The sequence below is a fragment of the Musca vetustissima genome, unplaced genomic scaffold, assembly GCF_032173495.1.
Source record: "Musca vetustissima isolate MV318-11 ecotype Yass unplaced genomic scaffold, APGP_CSIRO_Mvet_v1 utg335, whole genome shotgun sequence".
NCBI classification, from domain to species: Eukaryota; Metazoa; Arthropoda; class Insecta; order Diptera; family Muscidae; genus Musca; species Musca vetustissima.
The window spans coordinates 1-26,352 of NW_026885456.1; the positions used below are offsets into that span (position 1 = coordinate 1).

The 26,352-nt window shown below is 37.6% G+C and overlaps 2 protein-coding genes across 2 annotated transcripts; one reads left to right on the top strand and one right to left on the bottom strand.

Annotated features, from left to right (window-relative positions):
• Positions 1–23: 23 nt before the first annotated feature.
• Positions 24–8,455, bottom strand: LOC133332727 (ubiquitin carboxyl-terminal hydrolase 1-like; the record flags this gene model as incomplete). The annotated part of the gene is made up of 5 exons (XM_061541102.1): positions 8,428–8,455; positions 7,860–8,258; positions 2,510–3,800; positions 1,682–2,423; positions 24–435 (listed from the first exon to the last, which is right to left on the bottom strand). Coding segments are annotated over exons 1-5 (2,872 nt in total), but the record flags the coding sequence as incomplete, so codon positions are not given.
• Positions 8,456–18,365: 9,910 nt separating this feature from the next.
• LOC133332728 (elongation factor 1-gamma-like) lies at positions 18,366–20,086 on the top strand. Its single transcript, XM_061541105.1, has 3 exons — positions 18,366–18,462; positions 18,618–18,767; positions 18,955–20,086. The coding sequence occupies exons 1-3, from the start codon at positions 18,454–18,456 to the stop codon at positions 20,068–20,070; spliced, it is 1,275 nt and encodes a 424-aa protein (XP_061397089.1). The 5' UTR covers positions 18,366–18,453; the 3' UTR covers positions 20,071–20,086.
• The last annotated feature ends 6,266 nt before the right edge of the window (positions 20,087–26,352 follow it).

Below are 26,352 nucleotides of genomic sequence, written 5' to 3' on the forward strand. Positions count from 1 at the left end.
TGATGTAGTTCCGCCACTGCCACCATTCATAGCAGCCGCCGCTGCTGCAGCTCTCTCTTGACTAGCTCTTCGCCTCTGCTCCTTGGGGCAGTTGATATATTCATTGGCCCAATCCAATGAACAGGTATAGGCAATATAATGGCCCACCGACATTGTGGCGCCCACATGGGTTATAACACTGTACAGCTTGTAGATGTGCAATTTATTGGCATCGCTCAGTTCACAGCATTTCGAACAGAAACATTGCAGCGTAAACGATGTGGGAATGTAACTGTTGATTTTTTCCATGCCGCCCGAGAAGCGGCTCAACTGGATAATTAATAGACGTGGTAATACCTCATAGGATATTGAACGTATAGCTTCGGTGTAGCCACAACATTGTTCACAACGATATTTATTTTCATTGCGGAAACGTTCACTGGTTATGCAGGAGTTCTGGAAAAAAGAAACAAAAAAGGAATTAGAATCGGTTGAAAAATGGGCTCAAATTACCAAAAAAATAACGAAATTTGAGGGGTACGGTTATACCCAAACATAGACCGATATTGAATATTTTTGTTAGGATGATTTGTTACGCTATGAGAACCCAAAATAACAAATTACAGCAAATTCGTTTGAAAAATGCGCCCATGCTTTGGTTGATATCGTTATATGGGACTTAACCTAAGAAGTTGACCAAAATCGATATTTTTTGGTACGAAGATATACTACCCAAAGATAAACCAAAATACCAAATTACAGTCAAATCGGTTAGAAAGGGTTACCAAAATCCCCTTAATATCGAATATTGGTGGGTACCGTTATATGAAGGCTAACGAAAACTTGAACCGATATTGACAATTTTTAATAGGAAGATATTCAGCACAATTAGTATCCATAATACCAAATTACAGCAAATTCAATTGGAAAATGTGCCCAATCTCCCCAAAATATCGAAATTTGGAAGCTATCGTCGTATGGAGACTAACCAAAAAAGTTGACCAATATTGATAATTTTTCGTAGGAAGATTTGCTACCCAACGAGAATTAAAAATACCAAATTACAGCAAAATCGGTTGAAAAACGTGATCAAAATCCCCTTAATACCGAATATTGGAGGGTACCGTTATATGGAGGCTATGTGAAATTGTGAACCGATATCGATAATTTTTGACAGGAAGATTTTCAACCCAATGAGAATCCATAATACCAATTAGAGCCAATTCGATTGAAAACCCCCTGCCTTAACTTCCCAAAAAAATCGAAATTTATGTGGTACGTTATATGGGGTCAACCCTGAAAAGTTGACCAATATTCATAATTTTTGGTAGGAAGATTTGCTATCCCTTGAGAATCTAAAATACAAATTGCAGCCAAATCGGTTAAAAAATGTGGCAAAAATACGCATAATACCGAATATTGAAGGGTGCCGTTATATGGGGGCTATGCGGAAAACGTGGACCGATATCGATAATTGTTGGTAGGAAGAATTGCTTCCCCATGAGAATACAAAAAAACCAAATTACTGCCAAATCGATTGGGAAAAACGTGGCCAAACTCCAAAAAAATTTTGAAAATATGAGGTACTATTACTTGGGGGCTATACCAAATGTGGACCGATATATCCCATCAAACATCTTAGGTTTAGTAGCGCAAATGTGTATACACAAAGTTCCCAAGCCATGGAATCACAACAACAAACCTGTATAAACGAACTCGGTCTATCCGTATTATATTCGTTGCTCTCGTAACCCGCTTGCGGTACAGGTACAGCAATATCAATCATGGTTTCTTTTTGTTCCGTTATTGTTTCACAGCTAAGACATTTGGTTGTGGACACAGTGATGCCCTCGAAATCATCATTAAAGAAATCCAAACCCAATTCACGGATTTTACTCTCCAAACGTTGTTTGTCCTTGAGCAGAAGGGACACAGCCGTTGTGGAGGTGGTCGACGAACCATCTAATTCATCCGCCGGACCACCACCAATGGTTGAGGTGGAATTTGATGGTGATGTTAGAGCCCCTCCGCCGCCCATCGCTGACGATGATGATGAGGCAGCTGAGGGTGGTGGTGATGTAGATACTCCACCACCACTACCACCTGCCGTTGAATTGAGATCATTCGTATTCAAATAGAAGAGACTATTCGATTGTGGCGTATTTATATTGCCAGCTATTTGGTTATCTTTAAGCGGAGATTGGAGGCGGGAGTTTTTGGAATTTTTTGTTTCATCTTTTCGCTTGGATTTGCGTGAGAAGAACAGCGATGACTTGGAATTTGATGTTAGCGAGCTAAGCGCGGAGGTGACGGAGATGTGGTTGCTGCTGCTATTGTTCAGGCCACTGCTGCCGCTCTGATTGCTGCCGGTGTTGTTGCCCGCCGCCGACAAATTGGAGTGTTTCATAATATCACGTTCAGTATCCTCGGGATTGGAAATATATCTGCAATGTGGAAGGAAGGAAAGGAGAATTATTAGGAGGGAGAGAAAGAAATAATTAGGCTCTGATTGATGGCTTTCCAAACCTACCCATTTAATATCACATCTGGACACTCGGCTATGGCCTTGATTAGAGTTTGATTTGTCTCACGGATGCTGTTCAGCAGACACATAAGAAATTCATGGGCATCCTGTTGTTGATTACCCTCAAATATGCTGCTAACATCTTGGATGGCATGCAGCAGGGTATCGGCATGATAGGGCTCCGTGGATTCACTCATTTCATTGCGATAGAGGCTTTGATATAGCTCGTGTAGCTTCTCGGTTAAGATCTGGTGGCTGCTTTTCTGAGTGACTTGTGTTAGGGCCGACGATGATGCCGAGGAGGGTGTGGTTGCCCCACCTCCGCTTGTTACATTATTAACGCCCGCATACTGTTCCATTGAGGCCAAATCTTTGCTACTCCAACTGCGGGCATTTTCAATGTGCACAGCACTAATGCCACGACCCAGGGAAGACGATTTGGAACGCGCCCGGGCTATATTCTGTTGCAGGGCATTCAAATCCGTTAACAAATGATGCAGATTGTGCAGAAATTGTGGAGCAAAACGCAGCGTATAGACCACCGAATTAAGGTAGCAGGTATTGCCGATGTTGCACAGGGTGCCCATGGTGGGGGCATGATTTATGGCAATGCCGCCGACACCGCTGCCACCATTACCCAGTAAGGCGGCTGCCGCCACCGCTGATGAATTGGAATTGCCAGCAATGCCGCCGGAACCAGCGGTTCCGGTTAGATAATATGGATTGGTCATGTCTTGACTATCATTGGAATCGCTCATAATCATGGGCATTCCGCCGCCGCCGGATGAACTTGAACGGCTTGTTGACATGTAGCCATTACTAACAAGACTGGAACCACCACCACTGCCTCGGCCATCGTTGGCCGTTTGATAGGGACGCTCGTAAAGGGACATTATACGTGGCCGTTTTTTTGAATTCGTAATTCCCTGTTCAATGGGTAGGGGTTTTAGAAAATCACAACCACCACCAGCTACAATGTTCGGTTGTTGTTGTTGGCGTTTTTGTCCCACTGAAGTGACACCAACACCTCCACCACCAGCAATGCCTATAGCAGTGGATGTTGCACGAACGCCACTTGTTGCTGCACTGGCCGCTGCCGCTGCAGCTGCTGCTGCCGCAACAATAACCGCTGCCTGGGCTGTGGCTGTGACACGCCGCGACCTTAAAGTTGTCGGTACACTAAATCCTAGTAGGGCAGCTGTTTGGCTACGTTTACGTTTGCTGGCAGGTTTCTTAACTTCGTTATCGCTCAAGGTCTCAATACGATTCAATGTTGCCGCATCGAGACGGGGGAAAACTGTAAAGAGAGAGAGAGAGAACATAGAAAGAAAAATGAAGACATTGGAGGAAATCAATGAAAAAAAAAAAACAATAATTTGATTAATGAATGAGTGACTCATCCACACATATATGTGCAGCAATATACAAATAGGTATGTGTGGGGTGGAGGTGGCGGGATAGGAGCGGAATTGTGTATGTGGAGTGTTTCTTTTGGTTTGGAAAATAATGAGACAGTTTCACATGTTATTATATAGTGAGGAAAACACACATATTATGGAAATGTGAACGCCTTTGACCTCCAAGTGTTATATGGGGTCTATCCCGAAACTTGAGTCAATAATGATAATTTTTAAAAAAGACTATTTTTGAAGCAATGAATGAATATAAAATACCGGAGAGTAGACCAATCAGGATTCATAACACCCTTTATTTAAAAAAATGTATCCAAGATCCCCGTAATACCGAATATTGTAGGGTACCGTTACATGGGAGCTATGCGAAAACGTGGACCGATATCGATAATTTTTTGTAAGGAGATTTACAACCCAATGAGAACCCAAAGAGAACTCAAAATACTAAATTATAGACAAATCGGTTGAAAAAGGTGCCATAAATATAGAATAATAGGGTTGGCGTAACATGGGGGCTATAACAAAACGTAGCTCTATGTATATAATATTTGGCAAGGAGGTTTTGTATCCAATGAAAACCCAAAATAACAAATTACAGCTAATTCGTTTGGAAAACGTGCCCATGCTCACCAAAATAACGAAATTTGGGACTTACCGCCATATGGTGGCTACCCTAAAAGATGTACCAATATTGATAATTTTTCATACGGAGATATACTACCCAAAGAGAACTCAAAATACAAAATTACAGAAAAATCGGTTGAAAAAGGTGCCATAAATATAGAATAATAGGGGTAGCGTTAGATGGGGCCTATACCAAAACGTGGCCCTGAGTCGATAATTTTTGGCAAGGAGGTTTAGTATCCAATGAGAACCCAAAATAGAAAATTACAGCCAATTCGGTTGAAGAACGTGCCCAAGCACCCCAAAATAACGAATTTTGGGTAATATCGTTAAATGGGGTTACCCTAAAAAGTAGACCAATATTGATAATTTTTCATACGGAGATATACTACCCAAAGAGAACTCAAAATACAAAATTACAGACAAATCGGTTGGAAAAATGCACCCAAACTTCATAAAATTCCGAAATGTGTGTGGTATGGCTATATGGAGTCTATACCAAAACATGGACCGATATTGATAACATTTGGTAGTAAGATTTGACACCCAATGAGAACCCAAAATAAAAAAATACAGCCAATTTGTTTGAATAACGTGCCCAAGCTCCCCAAAATCCCAAATTTGGGAATTACCGTCATATGGTAGCTAAACTAAATTGGTGGAAAAACGTGGCCGTATGTGGGCTACTCCCAAGGTTGATCCAATACTGATCATTTTTAGTAGGACAATTTTTCGACCCAGTGAGAATCCAAAATATATAAAATTGCAGCAAATTCTATTAAAAAATCTTGTCAAATCTGCGAAATAGGGAAATTTGGGAGGTGCCCTTACATGGGGACTATCCTAAAAAATAGGTAGGAATATTTATGGTAGGAATATTTACTATCCAATGAGAACCCAAAATACCAAATTATGGTCAATTCGGTTAAAATTGTGTCCAAAAATATTGAATTGGGCAGGGTACCCTTTATATGGGGGCTAATCGGGAGCTTGGTCGAATTTTGATAATTTTTGGTAATGAGATTTACAATTCAATAAGAAAAGAAAATACTAAAATTACAGCTAGTTCGGTAGAAAATAGTGCCCAAATCTCACAAATGTGAAATTGAAAAAATCCCCACCTATTATATTGACCTGAAAAAATAATTTTAAAAAATGTGCACCTATTATAGGGTTCTCAAAAATATTAAAAAATATACCCAGCTATTGTAGGGTCCTCTGAAAATAGTAAAAAATCTTTTGTTGGACTTTCAAAAAAATACTAAAAAAAAATTTTAAAAATTCATGACGAAATGAGCACACAAAATGTTTGAATTATTATTATTATTTTTTTTATGACAAAATGATGGACCCAAGAGAACCATGCACCACAGCTTTTGAATGACAGCAATTTTTTTGTAAAAGTTAGTTTTTGCAAAATGATTTGAAAATATTTGCTCTGCCTCTTGGTTTGTTAGTAACAACAATAACAAAAAAAAGGACATGTGAAAATTGCCATGTGTATGTATTGATTGATTGATGATCTGGACATCACAGTTAGAATGGACATACCTTCGATAGATATATTTTTTGGTTTTCAAAATTTATTAATATTGTAAACCAATAGCTGTGTTCGATTCAAATTCCAGGCAAACTTTTTTGTCATAGGAAAGAAGTGGTGCTTGGTGGCGTGTAATATTCTAACTGAAATCACTGGAAAAAGAATTGTTTTGGGAATTAAAAAAAAACAACAAAATCCAAATGAATGTTAGTTAAGGCAAAAATGGGGGTTTTAATGAAAATAAGTGAAACAGCGATCCCAAAAAATATTTTTTTTAAATCCTTGCCTATTGTATCGAACTCGAAAAAAGTTTTTGTTTTTTTTTTTTTTAAATCCAAGCCTTTTATATCGAACTCAAAAAATATGAAAATCAGTCTCTGGCTGACAAGGCTGTAGTTCTGGGAGGGGACGATCTACACGGGACTCTAAATGGTATCCGCGATAGTTTAGAGGAGCAAAGTATGGAAATCTTCGACTCATACCGGAAGAGCAATGTGGGGATACGCTTCCGGAGGAACTGCTACTGAATCTCATCCTAACTGATGATGAGCTGGACACGACGGTGATCCCAGCCAAGTCTACACAGGCGGATTGTGGTAGCAAGAATGAAGGAAACGCAGACGCTGTTGACCGACCGACTTTAAGTCTGACTACAACAGGTCCTGTGTCGGCACTTGCCGACAATAAACTTCAGAGGCAATCTGCGACGGATGCGATGTTCGACGATGGGGAATCTGTCGAGACCGCAGCATCGGACAGCGGCTCAAATGTTGGGAAGGCCCGAGAAGTAGCTGATGCGAAACCCCAAAACCCCAAATTCGTGGGGCGAGACGCGAATTTGATTTCGGAGAGGGAGGTTCATCTCACCAAGGGCAAAATATGAGATTCGTATGGAAGTTGGAAAGAAGCTACGCCTTAAGTTAGAACAGCTTAACTTACTTAAAGCTATCGGCTGTGTTGGGGGTACCAGGATACCGCGACATCATGGGTAATGAAAAAGCAGAGAAATTAGCTAGAAGAGGATCTCCATCTACAGATCTAGCAATCGATTGTTCAATCAAACCGCCCATCTGTTAACTTTTTCGGAACTTTGAGACGTTCTTCGACGAACGAGCCAATGAATTGTGTGGCACAGCGAACCTAGGTGCAATGTGTCAAAATCTATCTGGCCGACTATGTCAACCAAGAGAACCAACTCACTGTTGAACCTGTTGAAGGCTGTGGAATTGATAAAAAGTCTGGATGCAGCCATCAAATTCTGTAATATCAAATCTGAGGTCGTCCTCGAGTGTAGAGCAGTTTTGGAAACACTCACTTACAGCTATCGGCTGTGTTGGGTACCAGGATATCGTGACATCATGGGTAATGAAAAAGCAGACGAATTAGCTAGAGGAGGATTACAATCTACAGATCTAGCAAACTACCAATTTGTCGGAACTTTTAGTCGTTCTTCGACTAACGACCCAATGAACTGTGGCACAGCAAACCTATGTGCAATGTGTCAAAATCTGTCTGGCCGACTCTGTCAACCGAGAGAACAAACTCACTGTTGAACCTTCTTTCCCCCCTTCCCCCCTTTTATGCCCTCCACCTTCTGTTTCGACCTTTTTTTTAAAAATCCGCACCTAGTATAGGTTCTCTAAATAATTTGGTTAAAATCTCCCCTTAAAAATATATATATTTTTAAACCAATTTATATGGTTCTGAATATGTTGATGTTGTGACGTTATGTGTATGTGCGTGTGTGTGTGTCAAACGCAGAAATCGCTCTGCGCATTACCTCTTTTCCTTATTGGGTCTTCCGTATCCTGTTTATTACCACCACCCAATTCTGGTGTTTGTTGATTCTTGGCAATATCACGTTGGTGTACCAGAGATTTTTCTAAACTTGTCTCTAAAGTTTTGTGATTTTTTTGTGTCTGTTGTTGTTGCTGTTGTTCCTGCTGTGTTTTCTGTGTGTGATCGTTGGCAGGAGTTGGTGGAGGAGCTTTTCTTGTCCTTAGACTATCTAAACGGGCTTTAACCTCGTGTGGTTGATGGAATTTGCGTCGTTGACGACGTTTACGTTGTTGTTGCTGTTGCTCTGGCAAGGAAAGCGATTTGTCTTCCGTGCCGCCTGCTGATGTTTCTTGTTTCACTGATGTGTCATCACCACCAGCAGCAGCTGTTGCTGTTGTCGCTTTTGTAACAATTGTTGCCAAAGGATTAGTTTTTGTTGTGGTTGTTGTTGCATTAGTTGTGGAATGTTTTGTTGTTGCTGTTGCAAGTGTTTTGGCGTCGCCACCACTTGTTTTATTGAAATCGCCCGAACCGAAACTTTGGGTTTCTGAGATATCAGTTTCAATAACAATGGGATACAGGGTTGATAAACGGCATTGGTGCTGTTTTTGTTGTTGTTGGCTGGTTGAGGCAGCTGTTGTTGTTGTAATTGATGAAATTGTTGTCGCTGTATCTTCCTTTTCGTCGTCTTCTTCTTTTGCTGTATTACGACATAAATCTATGTTGGAAGTTTTTTCCTCGACAGTTCCAAGACTAACGTCGTCGTCTTCGTGGTCGTTCTTGTTGTTGTCTACTCCCTCTTCTTCTTCTTCTTTTGAAGAACTTTTGGAATCTCTTCTTGTTCTTTGATTATTTTGAAAATAGTTTAATATTGTGTTTTGTTGTTGTGATTTTTGTTTTTCTTCTTTGACACTTTTTTGATCCTCCGCAAACCAAATGTTAAGGTTTGACTGATTTGATGACAGTCTGCTGGTTGTGGCCGATGCGGAGGAGGAGGTGGAGAAGCTGTTGCTGCTGGTAAGAGCAGTTGGAGAAGATATCAACGTTGAACCGACTTCGAAGTCTTGTGAATTAATTGTGAATTTACACCTTTCGCTTGTTGTTAGTGGTTGAGGTGTTGTTGTTGTTGTTGTGGAATTAGCATCACAATTGTCATTATCATCATCACCATAACTGGTATTAATGGCTTCTGTTACTATTCTGCTACTAGCATTTCCAGATGCTCTTCGCTTTGCTGCTGCTGTTGTTGCTGCTTGTGTTCTACGTCGTCGTCGCGATTCCTTTTGCTTTGGATTGTGATTATTTGTATCGACGCCGCCGCCGCTACCACTGCTAATGTTTATATTCTTTTTCTTTTTAGTCTTTTTGTTGTTGTTGTTCTTAAGATTTCTTTTCTTGTTATTGTTATTAACGGTTGTTGTTGTTGTTGCTGTTGTCGTTAAAAACTTCACTGATATTGGAAGACAATTTGTTGTATTTTTATTCGCTTTCTTTGCAGCATTTCTGGGCATTTTTTGTAAACCTGAAAGTGAAGGGAGATGGAGAGAGAGAGGTGAGTGGGTTATTAAAATAATTTTGAAACTAAAGTGTGAAAATAAAATGCAAATAAAACAAATAAATGGCAATAGCAAAAAAAAAGATTCCAACTAGATTCAGAAACTGGCATGTGATTAAATTCAATCTGACCAAAGGGATGTTACACAACAATATGGCAACTAGACGGGTCATAGATTCATATTAAAAAAAGATCCAAATTGGCTTGGATTTAAAAAAAATTAACGTTTGAGGTCATAGATTCATATTAAAAAAAAAAAACAAAAAATTGTCTTGGATTTCAAGAAAAAAAAATGTTTCATAGGTGGATGGATTTTTTAAAAATATTTTTAAGGTCCCTAAAAAAATTGGGTAGCGTATGGGATTATAGATACCAAACAACGGCTCTGATTGTCTTTAACATGGCGAAGTCCAGACTTATCTTGGTCCCTCTTTCATCTCACCTAGGGAGCTATTTTCATCACCCGATGAAATAGTGAGCTAATATGTGCCGCGAGTTCACCCATGAGGCGTCGGGTTAGTTGCCCACTCTCGGAAAACCCCTCCTACTATGAAAAAGCAAAGAAAAAGAAAATCAAACCCCCTAATGTTTACGACCCCCGCAAACGTATAAAGGACCAAGATCTGCTAATCTGTACTTGGAATGTGCGCATGTTGTACAGAACAGGCGCAATGTTCGCATTGGCGGATGTTCTCAAGAAGTACAAAACCGAAATGCGATGGAAAGGGACTGGCGTATTCTAGCTGCCATGAAACGAGACATGAATTTGGCTGCGGATTTATGGTCAAAAAGGAGAATAAAAGACTTCGTCTCCAGATTCACTACAGTAGATGAGCGAATTGCTATAATTCGCATAAAAGCGAAGTTCTTATTTGCGTCCACCGAAGACAAAGATGAGCAGACCAAAGACATATTTTACGAGCGCCTAGAAACAGCATATGACTGTTGCCCTGGCCATAACATTAAAATTCGGCTAGAAGATTTTAATGCAAAAATCGGAAGGGAAAATATCTGAGGATGATTGACTTCGCGTCAGCAAAAAACATGGTAGTTAGCAGCACCAGATTAAAACATCTCGATGTACACAAGGCCACATGGATTTCTCATGATCAAGCAAGAGAGAAATAAAATTGATTGTGTTGTGATAGACGTAAGGCATTCATCCAGTGTATTAGACGTTCGATCGATCCGAGGAGCGAATATCGATTCGGACCACTACCTTGTAGTAGCCAAGGTTCGCACTCGTCTTAATGTTGCAGCAAAGGTGCAATGTAATGAAACACGGAAACTCGACATCGAAAATCTGCAAACACAACAACACAACAGGTAGCCGAGGCCTACTCCGCTCAACTTACCCAAATGCTTGACGAAAGCACCCCTTGTCGCGATAATAATATAGAAGCACAGTGGCAGAGAATTGCCCACTCCCTACAAACTGCAGCAATCAATAAATCCGTGGTACGATCAGGAGTGTCGTAATGCTACTGATATGAAAAACGCAGCGTATAGGGCTACCCTGCACCAAATCCTGGAAAAAAACCCACGAAAAACACATCGACACATGCCACCTAATCGTCGACTATAAATCCGCATTCGATAGCCCTATCTGTTTAGAGGCGTTAAAAGCCATGTCTACGTTCGGCATTCCTGCAAAATTAATACGGCTATGCAGGATAACTTTAAGTGGCAGAAGGTCAGAAGTTAAAGTCGGAAAGCATCTAACGGAGCCCTTCAATACCGAACGAGGATTCAGACAAGGTGACAGTTTGTCGTGTGATCTTTTTAACATCCTGCTGGAAAAGGTCATACAAGACGCAAAGGTGAATAGATATGGCACTTTGTACACAAAACAGCATATCTTACTCGCCTACGCCGATAACATCGATATAATGGGTCGAAAACTGAGAGCGGTAACAGCCACCTTTGAACAAATTGAGAAGGAGTCTGCCAAAGTGGGTCTGGAGTTAAACGGCGAGAAGACCAAGCTGATGGTATCAACGCGCAAGACGTCCAGTAGACTCGGACCAACTGTGAAACTTGATTACTACAGCTTCGATGTAGTTAAAGATTTTATATACCTTGGTACCGCCATAAATAAAACGAATGACATCAGTTTTGAAATCCGGAGAAAAGATGCTACTATGGTCCTCCCGCCAGACCAAACTCACACTTTACAAGACGCTGATACAACCTTGCTGTTATATTGATCTGAAGCATGGGTACTTGCGCAAGCAGATGAGGCTGCTTTCTGGACATTTCTAAAAAATATTTTTTTTAAATCGATATAATCAATGGGGTTTTAAAAAATATTTTTGAAGAACCTATAATAGTTAAAAATATTTTTTGAGGGACCTATATACTATACCTATACCTAGCGAATCCCCAAAAAATATTTTTTCCCACAAATTACCCCAAGGTTCTAGGGGTCACATTCGATAGCCTTTACAAGTCGTCCGCGCATGCCACAACTATTTGCGATAAGGTCAGGAACAGGAACAAGGTTCTCAAGTCACTAACCGGCAGTACTTGGGGAGCTGATAAAGAAACCTTGTTGACAACCTACAAAGCAATAGGCCGGTCTGTGGTAAACTATGCGGCTCCAGTGTGGTGGTCCGCCAACGTAAGTGCTACGCAATGGAAAACTATTCAATCCTGCCAAAATGCCGCCCTGAGTACTGCGACAGGATGTCTCCTCATGACTCTGCTGATAGACCACTTACATACGGAGACGAAGATCCTTCCTGTGCGCCATCACAACAGGATGTTGTCGATGCAATATCTGCTTGGATGCTGCAGAAGCAGCCATCCTAACCACCATCTAATGGATAGGCGGCACCCACCGACCAGGCACGTCAGGAAGGATCTTCATGATCTAGAGAGAGAGGTCTAGAGGTATAAAAGAGAGCCTCTAGATAAGGTTGAATCGTATTCACTCGCCACCAATTCACAAAATTTTAAATAATTTTTGGGTCCGCAATGTATTTTTAAAACATCTCCACACCTGTTATTTATATCATTTTAACAATCTGCAATCCTCATTATAGTGTTCCCTCTGTATTTATTCCCAAACGACCCTCCGATTGTTTATCGAAAAAAATGATAAACAAAAATCAAAAGAATTATTGGTATTATACAATATATGTATTTGTTATATACAAATATAATAACATTAAAAAAATTAGCAGCGATAATAAATACTACAACAATAACAATAACCAAAATTAGTCATTGGCAAATAACAAACAGTTATAAAACAAATATTGTATAGTCTTATTTGAATGGCAAGTAAGTAAATAATTGATTTAAAAAAAGATTGTATTATAGCCATAGATATTTGTATATATGTACATATGTTGACTTTCAAATAATTTAAATTAAATTGATTCTAGATATTTGGAAACGATAGAGGGAAGTGAAGATAATCAAAAAAAAATATCTGATGCAAATTTGGATTTTTAAAAAAGTTTTTTTTTATGTTGACATAATAGAAGGGAATTTTTTTAAAAATATTTGTTGAAATGGAATTTTTTAGAAATATACCCTAGGAGTGGTAGCAATCTATGTGTAACATTTCGAAGCTTTATCTCCTTAGTGATTTTAATAGATCGTCCGGGCATGACTTAAATCGACATCAAATATTTTTTCTGATCATGAATAAAATATGCACCTCTAATTTGAGAACCCCCTATTTCATCAAATTATTCAACGAATCTAAATTAAATGCATTAAGTTGTCAAAAACTAAATTACATTGACATTATCATAACAATAGCTGTCAATCACTCTTCCGTTGTATTTTTCGATCAATATTTTATCGATTTTTAGTCACTGTGATTTAATTGATGATATCGACGGTCATACAAGCCAATGTCTCCTAATTTTATTGCACATTTTGCTGACTGCCCTTCAAGTGGGAGAAAAAATAAATAAATTAAAATAAAAAAAACAACAATGACAATAAACGTCTTGTTAGCTAGAGAGAGAGAGAGAGAGAGAGAGAGAGGTAGACTTGCAATGCCACCAATCATTAGCAAATTCTAGTTGTACGCATACTACACACACACATCAATTTGTCACCCAACATAAACTGTCATTGGCTTTTTCGTAGTAATAATAATAACAAAAAATAGTCAACATCGTAAGTCGTCGTAGTCGTCGTCGCCGTACCTAGTAATGTTTGCTGTAATGAAGGTCACGCTCTGCATATCTAATGTTAAGGTAGGATTAATATAACAACAACAGCACATCATCATCGCCGTCACAGTCACAGCCAGGGAGAGAAACAGACACTCTCACACATACCGTTTGACAGGGGTGATGATGTGCTGCTATCAATTGTAAGCGTGGTTTTATATTTGTCGGGATCGGGATCGGTGTTGAGAGTTTCTCTCTCTTTCAGTGGTAAATTGTGAATTGTGTTGGAAAACATTACCACAGGTAGGAACAAAAAAGAACGAAAAGGTACCTAAAATTCTACTTCAAATGATAATAAATCATAATTATCGAGAAATATTGGTCAATATTTATACCAGTTATTTGCATAAATAATATATGTTATAATTTAAACGTAAATGTATTCACGAATAATAAAAAAATCTAATTTTTGTTTTGGTACGTTTATGTCAATTCGTACCTTTTGTGAACAAAAAGTACGCTTGTTACAAAATTAAAAATAGCGCAACTCTAATTACTCTCTCAAGAGAGAGAAACTCTCAACACCGATCCCGATCCCGGTAAATATGCGTGGTTTTATATTTGTCGGGATCGGGATCGGTGTTGAGAGTTTCTCTCTCTTGAGAGAGTAATTAGAGTTGCGCTATTTTTAATTTTGTAACAAGCGTACCTTTTGTTCACAAAAGGTACGAATTGACATAAACGTACCAAAACAAAAATTATATTTTTTTATTATCCGTGGATACTTTTACGCTTAAATTATAACATATATTATTTATGCAAACAACTGGTATAAATATTGGCCAATATTTCTCGATAATTATGATTTATTATCATTTGAAGTAGAATTTTAGGTACCTTTTCGTACTTTTTGTTCCTACCTGTGGCAATGTTTTTCAACACAATTCACAATTTACCACTGAGAGAGAGACTCTCAACACCGATCCCGATCCCGGCAAATATAAAACCACGCTATAAAACCACGCTAAATCAGTTATATCAAGAAGAAGAAGAAGCAGAACTAGTGTTAAAAATACATCAACTATTACAAAAGAAGAAGCAGAGCAAACACATAACCTGGTCAATTAAATGCCCAATGAATGGGAAGAATGAAATAAAACAACAACAAAGAGCACATCATCATGTAGAAAATAACGGAGAAGATTTGCAATAACAATAAGTGAATAGAAAAAAAACAACAACAATAACAACGACAAGTAACATCGGTAATGAACTAACAACAATAAAAAAAATACAAAAAAGGGGAAGAAAATATTACACGGCAGGGCATGTATGCATGCATGACAGGGCAGGCAGGCACCCTGTCTCAACAGTAGCAGAAGCAGCAGCAGCACACATTACACTTGTCCGTTCATCAAGTTACATATACATAGAAGAAAAAACACAGTACACACGTCTGTACACATCTATATATGAGAGGAGAATAACCGTTAGTTTCTCTAGTTATCTAAGGTTAGGTAACTAACGTCAACGTCGACGTTTATATGCAATGTTATAAAACAAGAACAACAACAGCAATAGGCACATATTAAATGGCATTATCAACAATGCACGGACAAACACACACTTTCAACTTTCTCCTTACTGTGGCATACAAGTTTAACAAATAAAATAAAAACAAAACAAAAAAGAGAAAAGGAGAAAAAAAATTAACAAAAATATTGTTGTTACATGTTGTCATGATGTCTGCAGCGGCTGCTGCCAAAACAAGATGTTTCAAGAGGGAGAGACACAGGCAGAGAGAGAGAGAGCGTATAAGCAAGCAAGTGGGTTTGAGTTACGGCTCAAGAGACAGAGACATGAAACGCAGACACACTACAAATGATTGGGAGAAAAAACATCAACTAAAATAATAAAAGAAAAAAAAAAACAACAACAAATGGAATATGCAACCGAAAAAACGAAACAGGGACAAATTCATTTATCAAATAAAACACACAAAGTAGATGACATAAATTGCAATTAAAAAAAAGACAAAAACTAAAAAAACAAAGCTGATCAAAGGCATCCTCCATACTCCTAAAAACAAAAATATTATTAATTAATTTTTGCATGCCACCCAACTCTAAATGAAAATAATGACGTTTTGGAAAAAATAGTAGACTTACATATTCAGCTTGAACGCCATATATTTGTGGCTTAGAAATCCCAAAAATCCACACACACTTTAGCCTTTACAATTCTTCCTCCGGTAGCAGCAGCAGACAGGCAAGATGGCATACAAACATTAGAGAATTTAATTAATCAAAATTTCCTTGGTAGCTTTATTTATTTTTTTTTTTCCTTTAGAAGTTTTAGTTTTTCTTTTTTTATTTAATTCCAGCTACGTCACACATTCACTGTAACCATCATCACTATGTACTTGGATTGGATTTTTTCATTGCCGTAACAAAATGTATATTTTTTTGTTTTTACGAATTGTAATAAAATAAAACACACTTTTTCCCTGTCTAGATTTTCATTGCGGAGAAAAAAAACACAAAACGTTTCCACTTATTTTTCGTTTCTTCGCTTTTATTTCACTTATTATTTTTTTTTTTAATTTTTATTTTATTAACCTATTACATTTTTTCTTCATTCGTCTCGCTTTCTTTTGCTTGCCTTCTTTTTTCCAATTCTTTTCTTCACACACAATTTGGGGGCCCCTTCTATATATATTTCGCAAAAGCAGAAAAAAGGAAAATGCTTTTAAGGCCGACGACTTTTCACACAGTTTTTCTATGCCAAACTGTAATATTTTCTTTTCACTGTTGTTTTATTTGGAAAATTTTATTACTTTTCTACAATTTTTCCACATAAAATTATGCAAAAATTCCAGTTAATTGATAAAGTTTTGTGAAAAATTGCACGGACCGGACGAAAACGGCTGATATTCCATCATTTTTTTTCGAGTACTATAGAGAGTTGTGTGTGTTTGTCGTTCCCGAACGAACTAGTTCAAAGAAGAAGAAGAATAGAAGATGTAACGAAACACTGTCAAAATGAACGAACGGAACTAGTTGCAATTGAGTTGTTGAACTAGTTCCTTAAGTTCATTTTGCTCAGCGCAGAATTCACATCGTTGTTTTGTTTGGAATGTACAAGCGTAAGGTGGCGTTTACACTCAATGTGTTTTATGATAAATCATAATTTAATGATAGATAGCGTGACTATTTCTGCATGTAATGGCCTCGTTTCAATTACTTAAGTATTCTCAGAGCTCCAAATACGAAAACGTTGTTTTTTTTAACATTACCACCGAGTGAGAAATGTGATTCATCGCTGCAGAAAAATTTGGTTCAAAATTTTCCGTCAGCCGCATTACGAACAAAAGTTTCTACGCATGGTACAATTATACAAGGTCATATGTCATATAAAATGACAATTTTCGTAAAACATGTTTAAAAAATGTGCATTAAACTGGTGTACACACCATCAAATTGAACTGTTACTTTTTAATTGATTTATCCAATCACATTTTCGGACCAAAGAGCGTACCAAACGGTGTCTTTTTCTGCATGCAGTGGCCTCTTTTCAATTATTTAAGGATTCTCTGAGCTCCAAATACGAAAACGTTGTTTTTTAACATTCCCAACGAGTTAAAAATGTGCTTAATCTCTGTCCGCCGCATTGCGAACAAAAGTTTATAGGCATGATACAATTATACGAGATAGGTATCTTTTGTCAACAAAGAAAAAATGGACTATAATGTTGTTACATCTTAATATTTCTACCAAATTTATTTTAAGTTTGAACCCTTTTGTGGGGCAGGTACCATGCCCCACAAAAGGGTCAAAATTGTGCTAAAAATTAATTTTATAATAACATGCAAACGGACTATCCGATTTTAATGAAACATTGTACAACCTATTATCTTTACCAAGCCTAGATCAAGTAGGAAGATGGGACCGATTGGTTTACTCCTTCTAGTAACTCCCCCACAAATGGTCAAAATTTTAAATATTTGTAAATCCAATATCAGGTGAATGGAATGTCCGATGTGAACCAAACATTGCACAATCCATTATATTTACGAAGTCTAGATTAAGTCCGAAGAAGATGGGACCAATTGGTCCACTCCTTCACAAATGGTCAAAATTTGCAACATTTATAAATGCTATATCAGGCGAATGGAATATCATATTTCAACCAAATATTGCACAACCTATTATCTTTACCAACCCTATATCAATTCCGAAGATGGGACCCAGTAGTCCACTCCTTCCGAAACCTCCCTCACAAATGTTCAATATTTTATAAAATGATATCAACATTAAATCCGAAACCTCTTTGATAAAAACATATTTCTTATAAAAAACTAATAATAAAATCTGTGTTTAATTTCGAAGACCTCAGCAAACCATAGACTGAGGGTATATATCTGTCGGCAACACCGACTGACATTTTTTACTTGTTTTTTTTTTTATAAAAGTGAAGGTCTTCGAATTTGTTTCTATAGCAAAAAATCGCCAAACTGAGGTTCTACGAATTTATTTTATTTAGAACTGGCGTTCTACATTTTTTTATAGAAATCTACAATCTACAATTTTTTTTCTTACAAAATACAACTAGGAGTAGAACTTAGGCTGCAAAATTCCTCAAAAAATCCACACCTTTGATTGCCCTCTAGTAAAAATACCCCCTTGATACAAAAAAAAACCTGAATACCCCTAATTATGATTTTACGCCGCGCCACAACATTGCTGCCTCAAAATACAACCCTGTCCACTGTCAAACGTCATACGCTCGATACGCCACAATTTAATTTGCATGGTCATCAAAGTTGTTGTTGTTGGATTTTGACGTTTCAATTGTCACACTGTCACGCAAATTTCGCGACTGTCCTCCTTCTTTCCGGCAAATCAACGATGGCAGGAGTAAGTAAAATTTTTTACGATTATAATTTTTTTTGTTCAACAAAAATCGAAAACATCCTGACATCTTTGTCCGTCGTGGCAGCGGAGCAGCGAAATATGTGACTTTCGAAATATAATTAATTGGAAATTTTTGTTCTCCTCTCCCTTTTCCATAGACTCTATACACATACCCAGAAAACTTCCGTGCCTATAAGGCATTGATTGCTGCCCAGTATTCGGGTGCTCAAGTGAAGGTTGCTAGCGATTTTGTTTTCGGCGAAACAAATAAGTCGGCTGAATTCTTGAAGAAGTTCCCCAGCGGTAAGGTAAGTTTTGGAATATTTGGAGTGTGTCTGCGTGCGTGTGTTTGCGAGCAACCAACCAGCCGGTTCATACGACCGGTTAGTTGGCTGTCTGTAAACGTCATCATTGAAAATGCCGAAAGTGAGGTTATGTTGGATTTTTAAATAATGTGTTGTTTTTCTTTTGTTGTTGTTGTTGCTGTTGTTTTAGGTTCCTGCTTTCGAAACCTCGGACGGCAAGTTCCTTAGCGAATCCAACGCCATCGCCTATTTCTTGGCCAGTGAACAATTGCGTGGTGGCAAATGCCCCTTCGCCCAAGCCCAGGTCCAACAATGGTTGTCATTCGCCGATAATGAAATCGTCCCCGCCTCCTGTGCCTTGGTATTCCCCTTGTTGGGCATTATGCCCCAACAGAAGGGCAACACTGCCAAACAAGACGTTGAAGTCGTTCTGAACTTGTTGAACAAGAAATTCCTGGAATCCACCTACTTGGTTGGTGAACGCATCACCTTGGCCGATATTGTTGTGTTCTGCAGTTTGTTGCATGTCTACCAATACGTGTTGGATGCCGCCGCCCGCAAGCCATACACCAACTTGAACCGTTGGTTCAACACCATCTTGAACCAGAAACAGGTTAAGGCTGTCGTCGGCAACTACAGCATCTGCGACAAGGCCTTGGTGTTCGATCCCAAGAAATACGCCGAATTCCAAGCCAAGACCGGTGGTGCCAAACCCCAACAAGAAAAGAAGGCCAAGGAGGAAAAGAAGCCCGCCCCCAAGAAGGAAGAACCCAAAAAGGAAGAACTAGATGCCGCCGATTTAGCTTTGGCCGCCGAGCCCAAATCCAAGGATCCCTTCGATGCCCTGCCCAAGGGTACCTTCAACTTTGACGACTTCAAACGCGTCTACTCCAACGAAGATGAGAAAGTCTCCATTCCCTACTTCTGGGAGAAGTTCGATCCCGAACACTATTCCATCTGGTTCGGTGAATACAAATACAACGAGGAATTGACCAAGACCTTCATGTCTTGCAATTTGATCGGTGGCATGTACCAACGTATCGACAAGATGCGCAAGCAGGCCTTTGCCTCGATGTGCCTGTTCGGTGAGGACAACAACTCCAGCATCTCCGGTATTTGGGTGTGGCGCGGACAAGAACTGGCCTTCAAGTTGAGCCCCGACTGGCAAGTCGACTACGAAGTCTATGACTGGAAGAAATTGGATCCCAAGAGCGAGGAAACCAAGAAATTGGTTGAACAATACTTCTCATGGACTGGTACCGACAAACAGGGTCGTAAATTCAATCAAGGCAAGATCTTCAAATAAGTCTGTGCGTCGTCATTTTGTGTGCATCGTGTAACATCAACAACAACAACAACAGCAAACAGCCAGCTACACTATATATTTATGTTTAAAAAGAAAAATATTTTTACGTACCGTTTACCGTTCAATACATGAAGAGGAGGATGAAGAGGAGCATGGGGAGTGAGGTATATAGAGTGTGTAACACCAGAACACTCTCTTCCCCCACCCTCCAACAGCAGCAGCATAAGTTCAAATTGTATTTGCATTGTATTCTTTCTCTCGCCTTTTTTATATGTAATTAAAAAAACAATGTTTTTTGTAAAACATATTCCTTTTTTATTACTTTTTTTTTAATTTTTACAAAAACAAGAAATGCTCGGAATGCTCATAGCGTGTATTATTAATAAGATTTCGTTTTAATTTATTAAACAACAAACAAACCAAGAAACCTAAATATGTAACTTCTCTTTTTTTAACCATCGACAATGTTTGTTCCAAAAAAAAATGAAAATATTTTAGCTGTGGTCCAGGGCTTTGGACTTGATTTCTCTTCCAATATTTAAATCAACACTACAAAAGCGACCCAAAAAGGGTTTCAAGGAGACAAAACCTAGGACTTAACGTATAGTATTTAAGATCATTGACCCCTCATGGAGATTTTGGGGTGGGGTCTATAATTGGCAAACACGTTTTCCCCCATTCCGCATTGAATGATGAAGCTATGTTGTTGTTATTTTTTTCGTTATCTAAATGATATCATTGCCAAAAAATGTATTTCGGTTGGCAAACAAATAAAACAACACGTTAAGTTCAGGTGGGCCGGCAGTTCAGCTTGGCATATTTAAAATTCATTAGACCCTCTGTCCATTATTTTTTCTATAGAAAAAATTCATTAAATTAAAATTCATCATTAGAAAAAATTCGTGAGACCCACGTCGTTGGGGTCGATTTTTTTCTATAGAGAAAAATTCCTGAGACCCACGTCGGGGGTCGATTTTTTTTCAATAGAAAAAAATTCATGAGACCCTCGTTGGGGTCGATTTTTTTCTATAGAAAAAAATTTGTGAGACCCTCGTTGGGGTCGATTTTTTTTTCTATAGAAAAAAATTTGTGAGACCCTCGTTGGGGTCGATTTTTTTTCTATAGAAAAAAATTTGTGAGACCCTCGTTGGGGTCGATTTTTTTTTTCTATAGAAAAAAATTCATGAGACCCACGTCGCGGGTCGATTTTTTTTTCTATAGAAAAAAATTCATGAGACCCACGTCGCGGGTCGATTTTTTTTCTATAGAAAAAAATTCATGAGACCCACGTCGCGGGTCGATTTTTTTTCTATAGAAAAAAATTCATGAGACCCTCGTTGGGGTCGATTTTTTTCTATAGAAAAAAATTTGTGAGACCCTCGTTGGGGTCGATTTTTTTCTATAGAAAAAAATTTGTGAGACCCTCGTTGGAGTCGATTTTTTTCTATAGAAAAAAATTTGTGAGACCCACGTCGTTGGGGTCGATTTTTTTCTATAGAAAAAAATTTGTGAGACCCACGTCGTTGGGGTCGATTTTTTTCTATAGAAAAAAATTTGTGAGACCCACGTCGTTGGGGTCGATTTTTTTCTCTAGAAAAAAATTTGTGAGACCCTCGTTGGGGTCGATTTTTTTTCTATAGAAAAGAATTTGTGAGATCCTCGTTGGGGTCGATTTTTTTCTATAGAAAAGAATTTGTGAGACCCTCGTTGGGGTCGATTTTTTTCTATAGAAAAAAATTTGTGAGACCCTCGTCGGGGTCGATTTTTTTCTATAGAAAAAAATTTGTGAGACCCTCGTCGGGGTCGATTTTTTCTATAGAAAAACATTCGTGAGACTAACGACGGGGGTCGATTTTTTTCTATAGAAAAAAATTTGTGAGACCCTCGTCGGGGTCGATTTTTTCTATAGAAAAACATTCGTGAGACTCACGACGGGGGTCAATTTTTTTCTATAGAAAAAAATTGGTGAATTCGCGAATTTTTCTATAGAAAAAATTCGTGAGACCCACGTCGTTGGGGTCGTTTTTTTTCTATAGAAAAAAATTCGTGAGACTCACGTCGTTGGGGTCGACTTTTTTCTATAGAAAAAAATTCGTGAGACTCACGTCGTTGGGGTCGACTTTTTTCTATAGAAAAAAATTCGTGAGACTCACGTCGTTGGGGTCGACTTTTTTCTATAGAAAAAAAATTCATGAGACCCTCGGGCTCGACCCTCGAAAATATTTATAAAAATTTCGAATCGTGGAATCCTCTATCATGGAAACGAGATCACGGGTGTAATCATCTGGTCCAAGGCCTGTTAATAAGGTTACCCAGGAAGATCAGCTACAAATCAGATGCTTCTCAAGTTTGTTGTCAAAATCGATTATTGCGAATTGTTTCGCACGATGAACTCAAAATTGAAAGCATATTGACAGCTCGGGTGAAATTATTTGGCCTTATTGGACGACCTTATTATTGGGCTATGCACATGATGGAAACGTTAAAATTGTTGACATCACCTTATTATTGCATCATGCGCTGTAACCATGATGCAATAATAAGGTGATGTATCAAAACAAAAACCTTTGTTGTTGTCTCAACCATCTATCAAATTTTTCCTTATAATATTTCACATGGTTGGCAACATTGCACATCGAATTCAAGTTGAAATTGCGTACAGTTAATCGAGACTACCTATTCTTTATGCCATGATGCAATAATAAGGTGATGTATCAAAACAAAAACATTTGTTCTGAATTTACTTCCATAATAAAAAAACATAAACAAAGTTGAAATTGTTGACATTAGACTTGAGAACAAAAACAGCTGACTATCGCTTGCTGGGTGACCTTATTAATAGATCGAGGCCACCAGCAAGCGAAAATCAGCTGTTTTTTCTCAAGTCTAATACCATTTTTTTTTACTTTGTTTACGTTTTCAAAATAAACGTTAATTCACAATAATAGATTTTGACTGTAAACTTGAGAAGCAGCTGATATCCAGCTGGTCTTTCTGGATGACCTTATTAATAGACTTTGCATATATTCATCCTGGGTGACCTTATTTATATGCCTTAAGTGTAAATTTAATCCATAGTACAATAAATAGCTACTCCATTTAAGGCAGCTGACAATCCGATTATAAGTCAAAGTGAATTGTTTCTACCATGCACAATAAATAGGTAGTCCATTTAGCGCAGCTGATGTCTCGATTAACTTTCAAAGTGCATAATTTCTAATTGAATCCATGATGCAATAAGAAGGTGATATATCAAAACAAAAACCTTTGTTTTTGTCTCTACCATCTGTCAATTTTTTCCTTATAATATTTAACATGGTTGGCAACATTGAACATCGAATACATGTACATGGCCTATAAATAAGGTCACCAAGGGAGACCAGCTGATTATCGATACCTCTCAAGTTTGCTGTCAAAATGCATTATTGTGAATTGACGTCCATTATGAAAACGAAAACAAAGTCGAAATTTTTGACATTAGACTTGAGAAAAAACAGATGTTTTCCGATTTCGATTGCTATCTTGGTGACCTTATTTATAGGCCATGTACATGTAGAAATTACCCACTTTGACAGTTAATCCAAGGTGTATTTAATAAGGTGTAAGTGACAATCATATCTTTTTGGTACTCTGAAATGGCTGCAATTTGGCATTCGGGATTCCCGATGAATAAAGAACTCCTTTCACCTTTCCGATTTAGGTTCATGATTTTTACAATGCTCTTAATTTGGTTTTTCATTTTACCAAATAAACAATATACTAGCAGGCGATGCTATAGTAAGCATATGAAGTACCCGACCATTTTTAAAGAAAATTTTAATACACTCCACATGGTGCAGGGTACAAACAGTTCTGATCGTCCGAAGTTTAATACTTTAATACAAATGTACTGGCACTTTTTCAAAATTGGAAAATTAAAATCATAGCGTGAAACATAGGGACATTTTAATGGATCAATGTGAAATCGAAATAATACCCAAAAATTCAACTAATTCCCGAAAAAATAAAAATGCTAAAAAAGGTGCTAGGTCAATTTTTTTGGTGCTAAACGATTTTCAAAAGTGCTAAATCTAGCACTAAAAGTGCTAAATTGGCAACACTGCCCACCACATACGACATAGAGATACGTAAGTCGAGTTTACACAAATCGACCAATCTACTTTTGACTTAAGGGGACACACATAAAAGGATTTTATGCAAGCTTTATCAAAAAAGGAAAAGGAATTCCAGTATCATATTGGATTTTTGTTACCGTTCTTCATTATTCTTTTCTATTTTACGAAGTCAACTTAAAGCGGCATTTACATTAGAACTTTTTACTTGGTTAACCTACTTTATGAGGATTTATTTGACACATATGTAATGTAAACGTACTATAACAAGCCACATTCCTATAGTTATGCTTTTTGATTTGAAAATTAAACGAATTAAAATAAATTTATAATATATTCAATTTATTGAAGATTAACATTAAGAGAATATCATATAGAGAGATCAATATAAAAAGATAGATAATTAATGATAAAAAAATAAGAAAAAAAGAGAGAGGTTATGAATTTGATAATTCTATGTCAGTTGATATTGTTTTTCAGTTTGTTGAGGATTTCCTTGGCTTGCCTTTTGAAAAATATGTTGATTGTCTTTATGGGATTATGAAGAATTTTAGCTCTCCACTTCGTTCCAAATTTGTGTTTTGTAGATCATCCGAGGTTTTCGTCGTCTATAGGTGAGAAGTCGTTTGTTGTGAGAATTTCAAGGTTATGGAATTTATTGCCTCTGGACCTGCGTAATTTTAATTCCTCTGGCCACTCTTTTCTGCTGCGTTGCATTGAGCATCTCAGTAGATACAGATAGTCATATATATATATATATATATATATCATTTATTTGTTGGTTCATTTTATTTTTTGGATAAATACAGTATCCAAAAAAGTTAATATAAGTATTGGCCATATTGGTTTTTTTATATAACAATGAAGTAAATTAATAAATGAAATGAATAACTTAAAAAGTATGTTAGCTTGAACTTTACTAGATAGATTGAAAACATTGTTTACAAGTAACATTATCACACATTTTCTTCTTTCGGTCAAGTTAATGTATTCGAAGACGAAACAGGATCTACGACCGGCTCCACTTCGTCGTTTAAAGCTTTCATGGCATTTTCACACATTTCTATAATAACTTGCCTTTCTTTATCTTCCTTTGTATAATACATTTCTGAACACTTATACATGTTCCCTAGTTCTTCTAGAGTCAGAAATCGAAATGCTGTCTTTGCAGTATTGAGGAATTTGACGCCTTTGAATTTGTCTTCATTTTCCTTCCTTATGTGCTGCCACGTTAATATACCACTTGCAAAGGGATGTCTATAATATTCTTCGGGGTTTTCTACCCCTGGTTTTTTTTTCAGGTGTCGAAGTATCCTTTTACATTTCCGCTTTTGAATACGACGCACCTCATGACAAGTACGTCCTTCCTTGTTATATATAAAAAATACCAAATAATTCTGAAGTTTTTTCTCATCTTTGGTGGATAGTTTTGGGGTCGTTCGGTTCTTAACTCCTTTTAATTTTTCACAATTTGCTTTGTGGGCCGATATATACGTTGACGCTATTTGATGCGATAACGAAGCTGTTTCGGTTCGATCGGATTCTACATCGCTGTGAGATTCAGGATTATTCTCAGGGTTTAAATTAGAATTATCGGCCATTCTGATGTAGAAAAAGAAGAAGAGAAAAAAATACAATTGTTAATAGATATTTTCTGTGAAATTCCAGGGAATAATTCATGATGCAATAATAAGGTGATGTATCAAAACAAAAACCTTTATTTTTGTCTCGACAATCTGTCAAATGTTTCCTTATAATATTTCACATGGTTGGCAACATTGCACATCGAATTCAAGTAGAAATTACGCACTTTGACAGTTAATCGAGTCATCAGCTGTGCATGGTATAATTATTGCAAGTTAAGGAATAGCCACCAGTTGATTACCATGGCATAATTATATAAAATTACCTTTGACAGTATGCTACTTTCAAAATTTAAATGAAAATACCTTCCTTCGAAATGTACGCATATCATCTGTTCGGTGGCAAAAATTGCTAAATAATTTATATTTGGTATGTTCCCAAATCTACTAGATTTTCCTATTTTTTTTCGATTTCATAAAGGAAAATTCGTTATCGTAGTAAAAAGTAGTAGATTCTTGCAGTACGGGAACAGACCAATTTATATATATATATTTTGAAGTTCCCCGCCTCTTAAAGTTATAAGTAA

What these genes read in the sequence shown, in the direction of transcription:
- LOC133332728 (XM_061541105.1), top strand. An exon ending in AGAAGTTCCCCAGCGGTAAG is followed by an intron (nt 18,768 to 18,954) that starts GTAAGTTTTGGA and finishes CTGTTGTTTTAG; the next exon opens with GTTCCTGCTTTCGAAACCTC.